A 19,943-nucleotide genomic window follows, 5' to 3' on the forward strand; every position below is an offset into this window, starting at 1 on the left:
CTGGTATATGAATTATGTGTATCTATGTCTACGTACGCTGAATAATATATATGTATTATATCATGGCTGTTCACAAGAACTGGTATGAAAGAGCACGCTCGGAAATGGCCTAATTTATTCAACAAGATGTATAGGAGATCAACTGTCGTCTACCGACAGAAAAGGCGGCCATTTTGAATCAATACTGATTAGCCATTAAATATTATTATGATTACTAGTTTTAGTCCGGTTTACAACTTGGTTGCACCCATCAATTGGGTGAATGTTTTTTTTTAAATATTCTTTGGGCCTCATTTGTCAATAGGAACCAATCTGAGCTCAGATTTCATTTCTTTAATTGTTCTGTAAAAATAAAAGCTGTGCTGTGATTGGTGAGAGTTTTTTAATGTCAGTTTTGATAAATGAGGCGAAAAGAGAGAAAGTGGTGTCGCCACCATTGACATTTTTGATGCATCCAATAAATATACCATACATTTTCAGTTACCATCTCTAGAAAACAGCTCTTCACATCTCCTTCCTACTTTATGAGGTGGTTCACCATCACATCTAGACAGGGTATGAATGGAGAGGTGGTCTTCCATGTTTCCAGCTCTACTCATTGACTTTATGGTAACAGTTGAAGACTTTTGTCTGTGGTTGTTTCCATGACCTTTTTTAGAAATTGAGTTTTGACTCGCATGTGTCGAAATATTCATTTGAATGATCAAAATTTTGGCTTCATAATTCTAGTAGGAAAGAAAGAGGTCCATCTCAAAGTTCTAAAAAAAGGTCTTCGTGTTGAGAACAAAGATTTTCACTGCCATGATCCAGCGTCTAGTCCAATTCTCTGAAGCAACCTCTGCCATTTACTAGGCCCTGCAATGTCATGATGTTATGTGATGCCTTGTCACTAGGCCTCAAGCAATATCATGACATACCTTGGGCTATGTCGTCATGATGTTGAAGGGCCTAATAAACCCCAGAGGTGGCCAGGCTGAGAATGTTGGTCACGGAAGTAAATTCTACCATGGTCTGGCAACCATGGAAAACCAGACTGGACACTGGACCAATGAAGAGTGAATCTTTTTGATCAACTTTAATTTGTATTTTTTGAAGAATCACAATTATTAAGACAGAACTGGTGGGATTACTCAAAGGTCCTCTTTATCTTTATGTCTACATAGTATTTTGGAGCTCTGTATCAGGCAATCAAAGCTCCAATACATATGTTAACTAATTAACCAACTATGAATTTTTGACTTTTCGAAAGAAAACATTGAGCTCAAGCATGGTTTATTTGATATACCCATGTTAGTGCTAAGCTTTGTAAAAATTCACCTATCCTTATGTATCAATGCTGCTTAATTTTTCTCTTGTTTCCAAAAATATTATCTCTCAGGCTACATAGTAAATACGATTTCAGGCACTTTATCTTTAGACTTCTCCTGCCCAGGACTCTGGTTACCCAACCTCACTTTCCTCTTCCGTTTGTGATCCTTCAATTCCTTTGCTTTAACAGATTCCTTGTTCCCAACCCCTGTTATGCATATTACCTCCTTCAGATCTTCACCCTGAGGGGTCATTCTCATTGGGTTCGTTCTGGGAAGGCACCAGCAGTGTCAATTAGATTTGGTGTGAATCGATTTGTTGGGCCCAGTCCATCGGCCAGATCGGTAGTCTATGACCGTGGGATGGGAGCCCTAAGAACCACCAACTACCTCTTCTTTTGATTAGCTCGAAGTCCCATGTGTGACGTCTAATCAAAAGACGAGCCGCAGATGTCGGAAATAAGGAGGTGGTTCTAAGCGTTCTTGTCTAGTGGCCACAAATTACTGACGTTGCCGAAGGACCTGATCCTACGATCGATTTACAGCAACTCTAGTGCCAATGCATCCCTGCTTGAACCGAGAACCTTTGCATTATTTATACTCTTGGAATGGAGCACAAGCTAATGGGTATTCATCAACACAGCATGGGATTTTATGAATACTGATGCTCAATTCTGTAACCCATAGAAATTTCAATTCGAGCTGAGTTTCAGCCATAATTCCATTGACTGCTATGGATTATCTCTCCGTTATCCTTCACCAGTCTTCATAAAATCTCCCAAATGGGCTACATCATAATGATTGATGACCACATTGCTTTAAGTCATTGCAGTAATTTTACTACTCTGTGACACGGGAAGGTTCACAATGAGAAAATACAATGAGAGAACGCAATAACCCACAAACCATGTAAATTCTGCAATTTTATTTTTCTTATATTAATTAATATTCCAGTACTTAGTCTGATTTTTTTTGTTTGCACCTTTATGCAAGCTTTATCTGGCAATGACAATAAAAGGAATGTGGTTTCAACGTGAAAACCATTTTACCCACGTCACATTTATATTATGCACTGAAAATCACCATTTTCACCTAGACACACAAAAAAACCATGTGGATTTTAAAACAGCGTGAATATTTAAAAGAAAGAAAATACGGGGTGAAGTTCTTGCTTTAACACCTTTCACTGCTTAGATTCTCAGCTGTGAAGGGTAAATCTAACCAACTTATTTCTCTGGAAGAGTCAAATCTGTTGAAATTGGGTGTTCAGTCCAAATCAATAATACATGTCGATTCCAACAGCATTGGCATAGAAATTATACTAAAAAGTAAAATACATATCCAGAGAAATAAATAAAAATCTCCTTTGTTTAAAAATGGTATTCTTTAAAGCACTGCCCCTCCCAAGTTTTATTGGTAAAGATAACGCACATAGAACAAAAAAAAAATAATAATAATAATTAAAAAAAAAAACTGAATGGAGGTCATTCTATAATTTCTAATTTGTCAACCTGTGAAATGGTCATGTCACACAGCATGGAACAGTAACTGTACACCATTGGAAATGCATGATAATCATGGACAGGGGCAAGATGCTTTAAGGCCTATTCTCTAGGGTAATTGTTATTTTTCTACACAAATTTTGTTTGATCCATCAAAAAAAAAAAAAAAAGGATTCCTTTGTTTGTCTAGTTTCAGAAAATGTCTAGTATGTTTTTCTTTGTTTAGAGCATGCCATTTGGGGGAAAGTATGGACCCATATTAAAACCCGTTGCTCACCCCCAGTGTTCCTGGTCTGAGATGATAAAGGTATATAGTGCACTTATATTTACTTCACTTTGTTGCGTGTTAGGTAAAACAGAAAAAAAAAATCAGAAGATGTCTTATTAAGATTGACCCCAGGTACAGCAGTTTTGTCAAAGCTGATGGGCATTATTTTATGTTATCCGTTATCATTTGAACATAATTTCCATCATAAAAAATTACATTGATCAAAGAAGGGATAAATGCGGACCCCATCGCTGTACCATATAATTTTACAATTAGCAATTTAATCACTTTCATATTATATGTTACACAAATGGGGTTGAGTTATAGGAAATGGATTGTGGCAATGAATCATACAGTAACACAAATTGTATCTACCTTATATAAATGGAAACATTTTTGCCATAATCACTAGTGTTAGCTGATAACATAATTTTAGTGACTGGTCTTTCCTCTTCACTTATGACATACCAGTATGTCAGTTCTGTAGACTACACAATTGGGGAGATTTATAAAAACTAGTGCAGAAGAAAGATGGAAAGTTTTCCATAGCAACCAATCAGGTCACTGATATCATATGCAGTAAAAAAAAAAAAATAACAGCTGCAATCTGATTGGTCATCATGGAACGCAGCACTGTTTCAAACTGTGCTAGTTTTGATTTTTTGTCTTTTTTATTTGATAAATCTCCCCCCATATATCTTTCCCCCTGCAAAATAATTTCAATGGAGCAAGGAAACTTATATTGAAATTTGATTTGGTTTGCGCTGTAGTTGACTTGCTGACTGGCAGGGCTGATCGATATTTTGTAATTACAGCGTGATGTGAGATGTTGTATTTAAATATTTTTTTTTAAGTTTCGTTGTTAGTTACTCAGTGGATTTTCTCCAGTGGTTGCGTCATTCCATTCACCATATTTATTTCGAAATATATTGAAGTGCTTCGCACTCTGTCTTACACGGACAACTCCATTATATGTTGTTTTGCGGGCTTTCATCATCCATCTAAATTTGTTTCTTTTTTTTAGTATTTAGGATCAATGCTGATAAAGGAATTGAGAGGAACAGAGTCAACACAAGATGCCTGCTCAAAAATGAGGGTAGGTATCAATTTGCGGTCCACTAGACTTTCCGATCTCTTCTTATTCCATTTATTTATGAGATGAAGTGATAAAAAAACAGCAATTATGCCATTTAAAGTTTATTTTGTTAGTTTTGGTATTCACTTTCTGGAACAAATATTGTGATATTTTATTACTTCGGACAATTACACCCTCAATGATTCCACAGGTGTTCATTTTTTACAATTTTTTTGCATTTTACTATTTAGGTTTTGGGGAAAGTGTTGCTGTTTTTTTGAACATATATACATGTGTATTGTGAAGGTTTCAGCTATATGGTAACCGCGTGGATAGGCACAAGCACAGGGTTTTTATATCAAAACAGAAGTTTATTGTCTTTCATAAACTTTGCAGCTCCAAAATTAAATCAGCCTTTCTTCAGCACAAATGAGTAACATAACAGTCCTCTCGCTGGCTAAGGGAAAGTCAATGAAACGGTCTCACCAAATTGGTATTACAGGAACCTCTCAGGCTGAAGGACAGACTATCCACCAGCTCTGTCTTTCCCCAGCCTCGGCATACTACCACCTGAGCTAGACCAAGTGCAAATTATTAGACCATTGAGCCCTGGACTGAAGCCTGGGTATGAGAGCGACCTTTCCCATCCAGGCTCTTTTGGTCACTCCTAAATCCTGGACCCAAAATCCAGTAAAAATAAAACTTAGTAACACATACCTGCCATCCAGGACCTTACCTTGAGTCTGGATTGGGAGACCAGCAGCTACTCAGGACGTTGTTGTCTCTACTAGGACATTTTTTCACAGATGTCTGATTTTGGCCTTAGTACTCTCTTTTGGTCGTCTTGGGTTTGTAAATCTCACCCTCATTCCACCTGGCAAAACTCCCAATATTGATAAAAAAAATTGATAAAAATTGATAAAAAAAAGCCCATGTAATGCAAATTTGCGTATTCCATGCCTACTTTGAGGTCCGGGTCTCAGTAATTCTGGCAGTTATGCATTTTCTGCAGCTCAAATTATTTTTGTACCTTTCGGAGTATTGTTGGATTTGTCAGAAAAGTATGAATTGTGTTCTCACTTCTGTTTTTTTTTTTTACTGGAACTGAACTAACACAATTATCATCACAAAGCAAATAGAAAATAAACCTGCGGGGAGGCATTTATTTTCCTTGACTGCTGAAATCAGTTGATATTTTCCTCATTATTAGTAGAATTTTGTTGCCGGGGAAATAGTTGATTTATTTTTCACTGAGATGACCATAAAGGAAACATGTAGGAATACCCCACCAACGCGAAGTTGTATCCCATGGCACACTAATTGCTATGTTCAGGGGTGTAACTAAATCGGTGTAGGGGTAGCAGTTGGTCCTGAAGTCTAGGAAGCCCCAACGAGACTTTTGGCCCATATGAGAAGAGCAATACTACTAAAGACCAGTTATTGTTGGGGGTCATGTTGGAGGTTTTGCATTGGGGCCCACAAGCTTCTCATTACACCTGTGGCCATGTTGTTTCTCCTTCTAAAATGGGCCACAACGTGGATCAATCTGATGTTCCTGAATTTACTTTTGACCCACGGTAATACAGTTGGGTTAGATCTGGCCAAGGGTTCTTTGACTTTTAGGCAAGGTACAACATTTATGTATAGAAGAAACATTTAGGAAACATTTTTTGTCTCATTTACCCCAGAAACTGTGTGCCAGGAAGGAACATGTGCCAAGAGGGCGTCAAGATTTAGTCATTTGGTCCTACGTGAAGAACAACCTAGCTCCGATGACTTGAGCCTTCCGTAATTGTCTCATCCATGGCCCCCACCATGTCCTGTAGCAAGGGAAACGTGTAGAATGACACCATTAGAGTAGGCACGCGCCAAGCTGCTTGGATGGAAGCCCCGGACAAAGAGAACATCGGTGGGATAGTAACACTCAGTTCTGTTCAGAATATTTCTCTAAGAAGATTATGATCACTGAAGGTGAACTCTGCTAAAAACTGGAGCGTTCCATCAAGCCCATAACACCTTGACCTCACAGTCTTATGTTTGGACACCCAACTAACACATTTTGAGAGTTTACGTTCAAGACAGTCCATCAGTGGAAACATGGCACAATAGCTACTCGGTCATAGGTCTTGTGGCAACCTAGCCTACTTCCATGTCATAGACGATGTGTAGACAGAGAAGGGGCCTGACTTAGCTATTCAAATAGGTCATCATCCAGCCCCCTTTACACATGACTCAGGTCATGTGCCGACGCAGGAAAATCTCTCCTATGTTGGGCAAGCGAGGAAACTGCTACCCAGGATGTATTAGTCGCTGGAGGAACAGGACCATATTAATAGGATATATTACTTACTAGTTAAAGCCTATTTAACTATATTTTTATTTCAACACCTACAAAATGTTGAATAACCGCTCACAAGATGAATAAAAAAAATGCATAATTTTATTGAATATAATATATATATACACACAGGGGGCAACAAAGAACCAAAGTTCATGAAAAAGCAACAGATAAGGGGGGAACTCTCCTGGCCAGTACAATGTCTATGTGTAATACAGGTAATAAATTGAAAATACAATTACCGGTAAATAATTTTTTTTCTTATATATTCACTCCAAAATCGATAGAAAAATACATAATTTTATTAGTTATTCGATCTTTTGAAGGCTATGAAATAAAAATATAAGAAATTACTGATATAAATACTTAGTGGATATAGTAAATGGTGATAACCTTCATTTGGGATATCTTCTAACTAATCAGTAAATTTTTTTATCACTTGCAGGTTAATATATTTTGATTTGGCCAGAAAACCCATTAAAAACGTAGAATATGCAGACCCCCTAATATACATTGACAACATAAATAAGTGGGGTGGCCACAATGACAAATGTCTCATTAAAATGACTAAGCCCTTTTTTTATTTAAAGACTGAGCAAAGGGGAAGCTTTGGAGGTTGCACTTTTCCGTAGTTGCTCGATGCCAGATGAGTGCCCACCAAGCCCACCGGCAAGGACTAAGAAATATAAATATGGGGCTAGGAAGGCAAACCGAACTTATTCCCAAGATGAAAAAAAATCCCTTGTTAGAACCTCTTCATTCATGCATGTAAAGTACATATAGCATTTAATATTGGTCCCCGGAGCTGTGATTGATGGTTTTTTGGCTCGTAGTACGCCCCTTCGAAATATAAATACATTTTTATAAATTCCAATCTCTTTGCAATAACTCAGGATTTTTGGTAGCGGATGACCTGATTTCTATTTTGATGGATTGACAACTGTGTTGTCTTTCGCACCTTTTTCTGCTCTTTTCGAAAAAAATTAGGTGTGAGAACAAAACATCAGAGGTCATCTGTGAAGACGAAAGCCACCAATATTAAAAATCACACGTAGTTATACTTACAGAAAAAAAGCTAAGGACCCCAAGATGCCCAAAATATCAAGATTTGTTATAATAACAGCCAGAAGGGTCCCACCGTCAGTGACAGCTACAGTCAAGGTGCCCTGTAGAGCAGAGGTGTCAAACTGCATTCCTCGAGGGCTGCAAACAGGTCATGTTTTCAGGATTTCCTTGTGTTGCACAGGTGATAATTTAATCACCTGCACAGAATGATTCCATCACCTGTGCAATACTAAGGAAATCCTGAAAACATGACCTGTTTGCAGCCCTCGAGGAATGCAGTTTGACACCTCTGCTGTAGAGTGCTCCAACAAACGGTGCCCCCAAGGTTCCATTCCAGTAAATATTAGGAAGTCGCTTAGAAGCGAGGTGAACTCATTGTGATAAAACTCTCCTTAAGTTCATAGTATAGAATCTGCTTGGCTTCCCCTTTTGTCAGGGGTGTACATAAAGAACCGAGGCCCCCGAAACACCATACAAATTGTCCTGCTGTCCTCTTTTAGGAGTTGGGGTTGTTCACACTTTTCAAAACGATGGTGAAGCTGTTCACATGCGGTGTAAAAACACCAACAACAAAGATTTTGCAACATTTCAAGCCGTTTTATGCCAGAAAACAGGCATATAAAGGTTGATGAATTGTCTCCTTAGTCCTTTATCACACCAGTGGGCACCACTCTTTTTTTCAGTGCTGAAGATGGCATCAAAGCAAGCCCCTTTCAAGTTATGCCTCCTACATGCATCATACCCACTTCTTGAATGTCCATGTAGATTTCGAGGCTTCATCCCTAGAGGAAGCATCCCAGCCTTACACACGCAAGAAATCAGTTAGCTATGATCTTTTGGAGATCTTTTCCCGGGAGTCCTGGAGCTATCCTCCTTATCCCAGGAGCGTTCCGTACATTCTGGAAAAGTTGACAAGGATATATTTTCATGGCTGAAGTACATTTATCATCTCTTTCTTTGCTTGATCCGGTTTCACACAAATGCAATACCGACACATTTCTACGCTTGTATTATAATTGCAAATACTGCCCCAACTATTTACTTGATGACCTGAAATGCCAGCATAGATCTCTTGAATTGACCTAACAGTCTCGTAGGCATACGGGAGACTTCTGGTTTAGGTCTGTAGACCTGCAGTTGTTGTGAGCATTATGGTCACGTTGAATGTGAATTTAAACCCTAGATGAAGCAACAGTGAAACGCGCGTCGGGTCTTTGATGGGTGAGTCCCTTTGCTATCTCACACTTGTTTATATTACTTGTCATTTTTATTGAATTTTTTTAGTACAGACATTTCCATGACTACGTACTATTGATTATTATTTATGAGCACTATCTTATTTTACATATGACAAAGTACTCTGTGTTCGGTGCCAGTTACCTTGGGGTTCCCACTGAGACTCACCCACCAATTTTAACCTTTGGAATTATTGGGATTTTATATGCATTTTTTTTATATTTATATGCTTTTTTTGATCATTTGGTCTATTATTCTTGGCACCCCTTTTTTCTTCCCTTTCTTTCAGTTATATTTATGTTATTGGTGCCCCATGGGGATGTTTACACTAATTGCTAAACCTAAAAGTTTTCATCATTGGGCAACTTGGAATGGGTCCCCTTTCCCCAAAGGCCAGATTGGACACTGCTTCTATGGTTTGCACACCACTGGTCTCTCTATAGCAGGGGTCCCCAACTCCAGTCCTCAAGGCCCACCAACAGGTCATGTTTTCAGGATTTCCTTTGCATTGCACAGGTGATGCAATTATTACCTGGGCAAGACTAAGGAAATCCTGAAAACATGACCTGTTGGTGGGCCTTGAGAACTGGAGTTGGGGACCTCTGCTCTATAGGGTCCACCACAGTATCTTGAGAGGTCAGAACCTGTTGGACATCCAATGATTGTAAGACATCCAGTTTGAAGCTACCTACTGCTTTTCTTGAACATAAAGGGAAGGGTATGAACAGTCATTCGGCTCCTGTCCCATTATATAAACGTCTTTCTCTTACATAATACATACAGAGCCACCCGCCATTCTTACGGAGAGATTGACGTGAAGAGCAGCCTCAGTACTCCGGTGACTTTGAGAAATGGAGACAATTGGCCGCCGTTGCGAAATTAAAAAAAAAAAAAAATCAATGTATCTCATGACAATTCCCAAACGGGGTTCGAGCGCAGGCCCTTTTCTTTTCAAAGCCCTATAAACGCATTGATTTTCATTATAGAGCCGTACACTATTACTTTCATTCTTCACTCCTTTGAGGGAAAAAAGCATCCGGTGGGTTTATTAAAGCCCGAGATTGAATAGAAACAAGGCTCGCCGGAGGTTTTAACAGGTGACATCCCGTAATACAGAACCCCGGAGAGATCTGTTTTTCTTTTCAAAAGATTAATTCAGACAAATGATCTTGATTAGTCCTTGCGCATTAAAGATGGAGCTCCACTCAGAATACAATTTGTCTTTCGACACCGCTAGGAGAATTTTTTATTTTTTTTTCTGTTTTTATTCTTTATTAATATTTTTAACTCTTACGTAATTAATGCTGAAGTGATTGCCATGTCGGATTCGAAATGTTTTAGGCTATGTGCACACGCTGAGGATCGCCAGCAGATCTGTTGCAAAAAAACGCAAAAAAGACACATTTTTCGCTTGTGTTTTGATGTGCGTTTTTTTTTTATTCGGACTCCCATGACAGCACACGAGAGAGGGGATCCGCCCTTAAGGAACAGGAAACCTACAGATACAAAAGGGCGGCACCTCTCCCCATGCATCAGTTGGTTTCCTGTTCCTGAAGGGACTGGATGCCTATAGAAACTACAGGAGTCCAGGCCGGCCGGACCGATTCTGGTGGCGAGAGGGTCTCCCACTTCGGCCGGTGCGGGTACCTGAAGTAGTCACGGTGGCCCTGGCAGGGCGGCACGGCGGTGACTAGGCAGCGAGGAGCGGTCGCCAGGGGGTGTCCGGTCTCCGGGGCCAGCGTCTGGTAAGTCGCCCTTCCCGTGGGCTGTGGGTCTCTCTGGAGCAGGGGGGAGCGCGGCGGCATCTGGGGGGCGCCGATCGGATCGTAGCTGGCCGGCCTCGGCGTTCCACGAGAGCTGCAGCGCTGACAGGAAGCGCTGTAAGCTGTGGTGACGTCGGGGGGCGGAGCCGGCGACGTCTTCCGGATCGGTGAGCTCCTGCGCATGCGCGGGGGCTCCAAGATGGCGGCGCCCACCGGAGATCATGCCGCAATCCCTCCGGAGCGACGATTGATTCCCCACAGCTGCGGGGGGGCGGGAAAATTAAACAAGCAAGCTGGGCAAGGTGCGCTGACCGAAGGAGGGGCCTTATAAGGCGGCTCCAGCAGCATGTTCCCGGGTTCTGGCTCCAATTTACTGAAAATGGATTCAGATCAGGATCAGCAGGTTGTGCTGCTGGAACAAGCATCCCAGAAACCCAAGGAGAAGGAACATGAAAAAAGGAGCGATGGTTCGGGCCGCAGAAGCTCCTCCAGACAGGGGTCTGGAGGGTCAGTCAAAAAGGATCCCCCTCGTGCTTCGGTATTTCTGGGTGTGAGCAGCCACTGGTAAGTGATCTTCGAGAAAGTTCACTTAGTGACTAGTCTCCCCTCATGTGTTTTATGCAGGGAAGGAAAAACGTCAGTAAGGCGAAGCATAGGGAATGTGCCATCTGCGGGGTTCCCTTGCCTGACTCACACCCTAAAAAACTATGTGACCCCTGTATCCAGCAGACGGTGAGGTTCTGGAAGGAGGGGAGGGGGTATAGCATGTAGATCTTACACTCTAGTCTACCTTACTTATCCCCGTAGGTAGCCGAAGAATCCTCCTCTATTACGGCCAGTCTCAAGGAGATGATTAGAATGGAGGTTAAAGAGTCCTTTAAAAACCTTTCACAGTCAGGAGGTTCTAGGCAGAGAACTGAGTGGGCATCTGATTCGTCTGTGGAAAAGGACAAGTCCGAAGAATCAGACAATTCAGCAGCATCATCCTCCTCTTCGGAAGAAGACGCTGCTCGGTTTTGCCTACCCCTAGAAAGGATAGACAAATTGGTAAAGGCGGTCAGAGGCACAATGGGTATATCGGAACCCAAGCCTCAACTATCCAAAGAACAAATGATGTTCAGTGGATTGGAGCAAAAGAAGCGCAGAGTGTTTCCTTTAAATGAGAAAATACAAGATCTTATTAATAGGGAATGGAGGAAACCTGAGAGAAAAGGCTCCTTACCACCTGCGCAAAAACGCCGATACCCTTTTGATGACCCAGCAGTAGGTAACTGGGAGAAAGCACCCAAGCTGGATGCAGCAATTGCCAAGGTAGCTAAACGATCTTCTCTCCCATTTGAAGATATGGGAACACTTAAAGACCCCCTGGATAGGAAAGTGGATACCTTCCTGAAGGGAACCTGGGAGATGGCAGCTGGCTCCTTAAGACCTGCGGTAGCTTCAACCTGCACGGCAAGGTCAATGATGGTCTGGCTGGACCAGTTGGAGACCCAATTAAAACAAGGGGCCTCTAGAGAGTCCATTCTCTCAGCATTACCTGTAATCCAGGAGGGGGCGGCTTTTTTATCAGACGCCTCAATTGACTCCGTAAAGTTGGCAGCTAGAGCAGCAGGACTTTCTAATGCTGCAAGGAGAGCCCTATGGCTGAAATGCTGGCCGGGGGATATGCAGGCAAAAGCGAAGCTCTGCGCTATCCCTTGTAAAGGCGAATATTTATTTGGGCCTACCCTGGATGAACTCCTGGAGAAAGCAGGAGATGATAAGAAAAAGTTTCCCAACCTGTTCAATCCATACCGTCGTCCCTTCAACAAAAGAAGGTTCAACCGGGGAGGAAAGCGAGCCTTTTCACCAGGGAGAGATCGTCCCAGATGGGAGGATAGGCGAAAGCGAGGTACAGGTCTCATGTTTCGCCGTAACCAGACGGAAAATAAAAAACAAGACCAATGACTGGCAATTCCAGTGGGAGGGAGACTATTGCATTTCTCGGCAGAGTGGTCGAAAATCACAAACAGCGTTTGGATAAAAGACACTGTTTCCCATGGTCTCAAGCTGGAATTTGTTCATATTCCACAGGACAAATTTAGGTTAACACCCTGGCGCTCATCTCCCACTGAACAATTCGCCCTAGAAGAGGAAGTGAGGACTCTTTGTTCCAAAAATGTTTTGGTAGAAATACCGTATTCTCAGGCAGGGGAAGGGTTTTACTCTCCCCTGTTCCTAATCCAGAAGCCTGATAAATCTTACAGGACCATTATAAATCTTAAGGGTCTCAATAAGTTTTTGGTGAAACATACTTTCAAAATGGAGTCCATCAATTCGGCAATAAAAATGCTTTTCAACAACTGTTTCATGGTAGTAGTGGATTTGAAAGATGCCTACTATCATGTACCCATTCATGCTGATTTCCAACGATACCTGAGGGTAGCGATACTAATGGGGGGTAGGATTCGACATTTTCAATTCAGAGCGCTCCCCTTTGGGATCACCTCGGCACCTAGGGTGTTTACTAAAATAATTGCGGAAGTTATGGCGCATTTAAGAGAGTCAAATATCCTTATAGTCCCCTACTTAGACGATTTCCTCATTGTAGGTAACTCGGTAGATCATTGTCTGTCACAATGGGAGATTGCTAAAACCAAACTAGAACGGTTGGGTTGGATCATAAACTTTGAAAAATCTAAATTACAGCCCCTAAATGTTCAAAAATTCCTGGGGTTAATGTTGAATTCAGTGACACAGCAGTGTCTCCTCCCTATAGAGAAAATGGACCAAATTCAGAGTTTTGTATTAAGAGCAATCAATACACCTTCCATGACACTTAGGCAAGCAATGTCTCTACTTGGGTCACTCACATCTTGCATCCCAGCAGTTAAGTGGGCTCAGTTCCACACCAGGTCCCTACAAAATGAAGTCCTGTTCCATGACAGAGCCTTAGGAGGCGCATTGAATGGAAAATTGACATTGAGGCCGATAACATTGAATTCCCTTAGATGGTGGCTAGATAAACAAAATTTATCAGCAGGGGTTCCCTGGATGATAGATGTCACCCACGTGATAACCACGGATGCCAGCTCTTCAGGGTGGGGAGCCTATATGGGGGACATGGTGGTCCAGGGACAGTGGGAACCCTTCACAACATTTTCATCAAATCAAAGAGAGTTGTTGGCGGTTGAACTGGCTGTTAAAAAATTCCTCATATATCTGCAGGGCCAGCACGTCAGAATTCTGTCGGACAACAGAGTGGCGGTCGCTTACATAAACCGGCAAGGGGGAACTCGTTCCGAAACTTTAATGCAGATCACGGATCGGTTGTTCCAGGTGGCAGAGCTCAATTTTCTATCTTTGACAGCTCTTCACATCAAAGGAAAAGAAAATGTGGCAGCAGATTTCCTCAGCCGAAATGTGTTAAAACAGGGAGAGTGGTCTCTCAACGAGGACATTTTCAATCTTGTCGTCCGCAGATGGGGTCAACCAGTGGTGGATCTATTCGCCACCAGAAACAACAGAAAAGTAAAACTTTTTTGCTCCCTAAATCCCAGGGAGAATCCCCTGGCGGTAGACGCGTTTCTCATAAAATGGGATTTTCCACTAGCCTATGCTTTCCCACCACTGAACCTGATACCTCTAGTGGTGAGGAAAATCAGGGAGGATCGAGCGAAAGTCATCCTTATCGCCCCCTTTTGGCCCAGAAGAACCTGGTTTGCCTGGCTCAAGACAATGTCTGTAGCGGTCCCCTGGGTACTGCCAGAGATCCCGAACTTGCTTTCGCAGGGACCGATCTCCCATCCACAAGTGACGGGGCTCCATTTGACGGCATGGTGTTTGAACGGTCACTATTAGTGGGGAAAGGCTTCTCTCCAAACTTGGTGGAGACGCTCCTAAAGAGTAGAAAGCAAATAACTACGAAAATCTACTCTAGGACTTGGAGAAAGTTCTTGTCTTGTTCAAAGTTTAATATCCAAGACGGGGTGCCAGTACAACAAATCCTAGAGTTCCTACAGAAGGGGTTCGAGTTGAAACTCTCTCCTAGTACCCTTAGGGTACAGGTCTCAGCTTTAGGTGTCCTGTTTTCCTGTAATATAGCGAATAACTACTGGATAGCGAGGTTTATGAAGGCAGTTAGTAGATCTACACCACTGCATAAAGACAGAACAGTTCCATGGGATTTAAATTTAGTTCTGTCCTCTCTAACTAAACCCCCCTTTGAACCTCTGCAGGAGGCCTCGATCAAAATGTTGACACTTAAGACAGCCTTCCTGATCGCCATAACCTCAGCTCGCAGGATAGGGGATATACAGGCACTTTCCAGAGCTCCTCCATACACTGAAATCTTGTCAGACAGAGTAGTCCTTAGACCAGACCCAGCATATCTGCCAAAGGTGGCGACACGGTTCCATAGATCACAGGAGATAGTTTTGCCATCCTTTATTCCTAATCCCTCTAATCCTAAAGAGCAGGAGCTTCATACGTTAGACGTCAGGAGATCTCTTCTTCAGTATATTTCAGCTACTGATAATTGGAAGAAGGATGGGGCACTGCTTCTTTCCTTCCAAGGTCCAAAGAAAGGATTTAGAGTATCGAAATATTTACTGGCTAAATGGATTAGGGAAACTATCTCTCTAGCTTATACAGCAGGTGGGGGGCCAGCTCCGCAGAACCTAAAGGCACATTCCACCCGGGCCATGGCGTCATCCTGGGCAGAAAGATCTGGAGTGTCAGTGGAGCAGATATGTAAGGCGGCCACATGGTCATCCCCTTCCACTTTCTTTAAACACTATCGGTTGGATTTGGGGTCCTCCTCTGATCTTTCCTTTGGGTTAAGGGTGCTACAATCTATAGTCCCTCCCTAAGGTAGCTTACATCTCTGTAAATCTCTCGTGTGCTGTCATGGGAGTCCGAATAAAGCATTAAGCTACTTACTGGTAGCGGCATTTTTCGGAGGCCCATGACAGCACCCTTAGTTCCCTCCCTATTCACGTGGGGGTAGCACTTCCTGATATGTATATAGCGTAATATGTAAATCTCACGTATGGTGTCTTATTACAATAATGGGTTATTTTGTTTCAAATGTATATAATGTATATATTGTATATTTGTGTACCACTAACCGCGGCAGTCCTCTCAGGCTCTGAAATACAACTGATGCATGGGGAGAGGTGCCGCCCTTTTGTATCTGTAGGTTTCCTGTTCCTTAAGGGCGGATCCCCTCTCTCGTGTGCTGTCATGGGCCTCCGAAAAATGCCGCTACCAGTAAGTAGCTTAATGCTTTTTCACCGTTCATTTGAATGGACGAAAAACGCTGAAAATTTGAGACACTGCAGATTTGAAATTTGAAAAAAAGCTGCAAAAATAAAAAATAAAAAACAGCGTATGCATGAGATTTTTAGAAATCTCATTCGTTTTGCTGGTACAGTAAAATGCGGCATTTTTTTTCTTTCTGTAGCAAAAACGCAACTTTATAGTAGTACTATAAAAAAAACTATGGTTATGATGTAAAGGGTACAGAGATCACTAGGACTAACTGATATAACTATTTGTGGAGGAGCATTATCTCTAAAGGACATCTGTCAGTAGAATAAAGCCTCCTAAGTCGTCTATATGGGCCTGTAGGTCAGAAAGTTGAATAAAATGATAACTTGATATCTGTGATCCGATGTCGAAATCCACATTTTTCTTAATATGTAAATGAGCTGTTAAGATCTATGGGAAGGACATAGATCTCAAAGAGAATCTGCCTCCAGAGATTATTTTAAATGAAAGGGGGAGTGACCAGTGTGAGACATGTAACAACCGACAGTCCGCTCTTCTGATCTACATGTCTCAATTGGGAAGTCCTGGGTGGGTTAGGTGCAGGAGTGGACACATATAGAAGAGGTCCCTGTGCGAGAACAATATATGGGCGCCTTTGCAGACTAATAGCTCATCATAATGCGTAATTCCACCTGCTTTGGAGGTAAAAGTGGCCCCATTACCTCTTGGACCCCTGTGTGGCTGCCGCCCATGTTGCACGAATGGAATGTCCGCACCTGGTCACTGTTTTTTTGGGGACTTTCCTGAGTGAGACTGGAGATGTTGGTAAGTAGTAGGTTACGTCAGAATGCTGAAAGGTGTCAGCACCCAATGAGCTGAAGAGGAACTAGAAATTTAAGGAACATCTTCCGATTACATACAATTTAAAGCGGCAAATCCATTTTGAGAACCAATAAGACTTTCGCAAGTGCATTGTATAAGGATTAGTGCTTTAAGAGCCAGGAACGGAATAGTGCCTTCTTTTTGTAGTAATGAATCCTTAAAAAAGCAGATTTTATTACATTATGTATATACTAAAAAAAACCCCTGCAGAATTCAAGACTTGATGACCCTCAAACATGATATAATGACCTCAAAGCTGAGACATCCCGAAGTGCAAATTCTATATTTCTCATATCCCTACTACTTCCAAATTCCAAAAATACTCTCAGATAATTGGTTTCTTATTAAAATAGAATATGTGTGTGTATATTTGAGTCAGGTAAATTAGACTGTGTCCCTCGGGGGAGGGCCTCCAATGTGAGGGAATATAGTCTAACCACAACCTATGCAGAACATTAGACACTATATAAATCACAAAGAAGTTTTTAGCTCCTGTGAATGTGATTTCTAATGATGTAAGAAACTGACTTAAGGCATTCTTCCTTATAAAAATGAAAACTTTTCTGTGCCTTTACATCCTCATTTACAAAACCTTTGTGCAGCATTTCTTTTGAAAGCTCATCTGACAGTGCTGTCGACATCTCCTTCTTCCCGATTCATTAACAGAATGCTGTTATCGGTGTCTGCCATGTTAAGATATATTGGAGCTGTAGTCTGGGCCCCGGCTCTTATTTCTGCAAGCCATATTATAACTAATACCCTCTCCTATGTTAGTATAATCCTAAAGGTTGTTTGTGTTAATGCTGCTGTCATCACAGGACTTTATTTGCAAGCTGTCTCCAAAAATTCACAAATAACTTATGATTCCCAGTATGTGTATTATATTTAAAGGGAACCTAGAAGAAAGAATGTAGCTGGGAACTGTAGGATAGGATATGGAAGGTGTCACAGGGTCCTTCACCGATACCACACAATCAACAGAGCGAGGGAAGTGTGAACAATCCCAAGACCTTTATTATAGGCAAAACTAAAAGGTCCATAAACAATCCACCACACTTACGACACAATAGTCCAGAACACGAATGCAGTTCAGTAACAGGATAAAATGTCCAAGGAGATGAGAGTCCAGCAGACAGAGGATACAAAATCCATATGTTTCCCTTTATCTCTGACGTGCTGTGTTGACACCATCCTCACCATACAGGAACTAACTTCCCAGCTCCTGTCCTCCCCAGCCCCCTCCTTATGTCCAGGGGTAGTCAGACAGGTTGGGATGTTTTTCAGGCCTTCCAGACCTGACAAAGGTGCCTAGGGGATTAAGGCACTACAGGGGGTCATCAAGAGGCATAGATGCAGTCAGGCTGCAGACAGTAAAGGTACCTTCACACTGAGCAACTTTAGAATGATAACGATAGCGATCCGTGACATTGCAGCGTCCTGGATAGCGATATCGTTGTGTTTGACACGCAGCAGCGATCAGGATCCTGCTGTGACATCGCTGGTCGGAGCTAGAAGGCCAGAACTTTATTTCGTCACTGGATCACCCGCTGACATCGCTGAATCGGCGTGTGTGACGCCGATCCAGCGATGTCTTCACTTGTAACCAGGGTAAACCCTGCGTTAGTAACCCGATGTTTACCCTGGTTACTATTGTAAATGTAAAAAAAAAAAACACTACATACTTACATTCCGGTGTCTGTCGCGTCCCCCGGCGTTCTGCTTCCCTGCACTGTGTCAGCGCGGCCCTGCGCTTAGTAACCCGATGTTTACCCTGGTTACCCGGGGACTTCGGCATCGTTGGTCGTGTGTGACAGCTCTCCGGCGACCACACAACGACTAAACGGCGACGCTGCAGCGATCGGCATCGTTGTCTATATCGCTGCAGCGTCGCTTAATGTGACGGTACCTTAAGTGATTTAATCCAATTATCAGCCTTTTGGAAGGTAATTGAGACTCTAGACAATTTGGGGAATACACGGAATGATACAGGGCAACAGGAGAACACTATGAAAATCAGTAAAGTATAAATATACACAAAATGATACCCACATAACATATCACACCATCACAGAAGGGATCACATTTGTAACAGTACTGTCACGATTCGTTTATGGGATTCATGGCAGCTCTGGTTCTGCTGTAAATTAAATGTTTTTTTTCCTTTTGGTCCAGCAAGAATTAATGTCAGCATCTTGCTGGCAGCTTCTTTTAGGATGGTCAGCTGATGTTGGTTGGTAACCACTCCCACCTTCCTTTAAATAGTCACATGACCCATCACCTAATCGTAATAGAGTTATTCAATGCAGATCAGCCTGGAGTGAGGAGCTCTCTTGTGTGGTTGGTTCTGCTGCAGCTGTGGGAGTTCAGATTCCGGGTGCTGTTTCTATGCTGCTGTGGAGCTTGGCAGAGCCTGAAGCTGAGTATTCTGTCCCTTTTTCTCTGTCCCATGTTTTTCTCCTCCCCCATGTTTTACCATCTGCAGTGGTGAGGCTAGTGTCCCTGCCGGCCAGTGCACGGCCAGTGCACTAACCAGGGTACAATGAGGAGACAATCAGGGACTAGGCACGTGATGGCAGCAGCAGGAAGGACCCGAATCGGGCATTAGGGGAGTTTAGGGACAGACACAGATTGGTGTCAGGAGGTGTCTGTCATGGGTGAATCTGGCTGCACAAGGTCTTTGCGTTTGGCATTGCAGATGCCTTCTTAATCTTTCTGACTTTTGAACCCAGTAGCAACCTCCCTCTGGCTCTAATTGACACACATGGATCTGGGTGTTTATAGACTCCCAATCTGCTTCAGGGAGTTGCCGGTGATATTCACATTTTGCCTTGTGATGGCTTGGAGTGATAGCAGTGGGCTAACTTCCTCTGTGGTGCTGTGGGAGGACGTTTGGTGTTACCTCTGAGACTGCTCAGGCTAAGTTGCTTCCCCCTTGTTTGTCTTTTTTCTTGTCTTTAGTGTTCAGCGGGTACTGACCAGTGCTCATCCCCACTTCCCTATTCAGGGCCTAGCTCTAGGGATATACAGGGCTTATGTTCCTGCTCGGTGATTGGTGTGGAACCAACATAGGGACGGTAGGGGAGACAGGGTGCTATTAGATCTGCCTAGGGGTCTCCACTACTCCCTTTCCCTAGCGTTTGTGCTTCCTTCCCCTCTTCCCCTCGTGTTGAACTTAGTCTTCCCGCACTGTGCGTGACAGTGTCCAGTCCCTTGCTCCCTACATTTAGGGCCTTCCACTCCCCATTTCTATCCTGTAT

General features: G+C 42.6%; 1 protein-coding gene across 5 annotated transcripts in view; it reads left to right on the top strand.

Moving 5' to 3' along the window:
• The window catches only part of ANKS1B (ankyrin repeat and sterile alpha motif domain containing 1B), a 106,968-nt gene that overhangs the window by 72,089 nt on the left and 14,936 nt on the right, over positions 1-19,943 (top strand). For 3 of the 5 annotated variants that reach the window (XM_069763469.1, XM_069763470.1, XM_069763473.1), the window contains 2 exons: positions 3,036-3,116; positions 4,102-4,173. In XM_069763469.1, coding sequence (XP_069619570.1) covers positions 3,036-3,116; positions 4,102-4,173 — 153 coding nt within the window. The remainder of the gene's footprint in view (positions 1-3,035; positions 3,117-4,101; positions 4,174-19,943) is intronic. The other 2 variants (XM_069763472.1, XM_069763471.1) reach the window with 1 other exon arrangement.

This window comes from Ranitomeya imitator, chromosome 4 (genome assembly GCF_032444005.1).
Source record: "Ranitomeya imitator isolate aRanImi1 chromosome 4, aRanImi1.pri, whole genome shotgun sequence".
NCBI classification, from domain to species: Eukaryota; Metazoa; Chordata; class Amphibia; order Anura; family Dendrobatidae; genus Ranitomeya; species Ranitomeya imitator.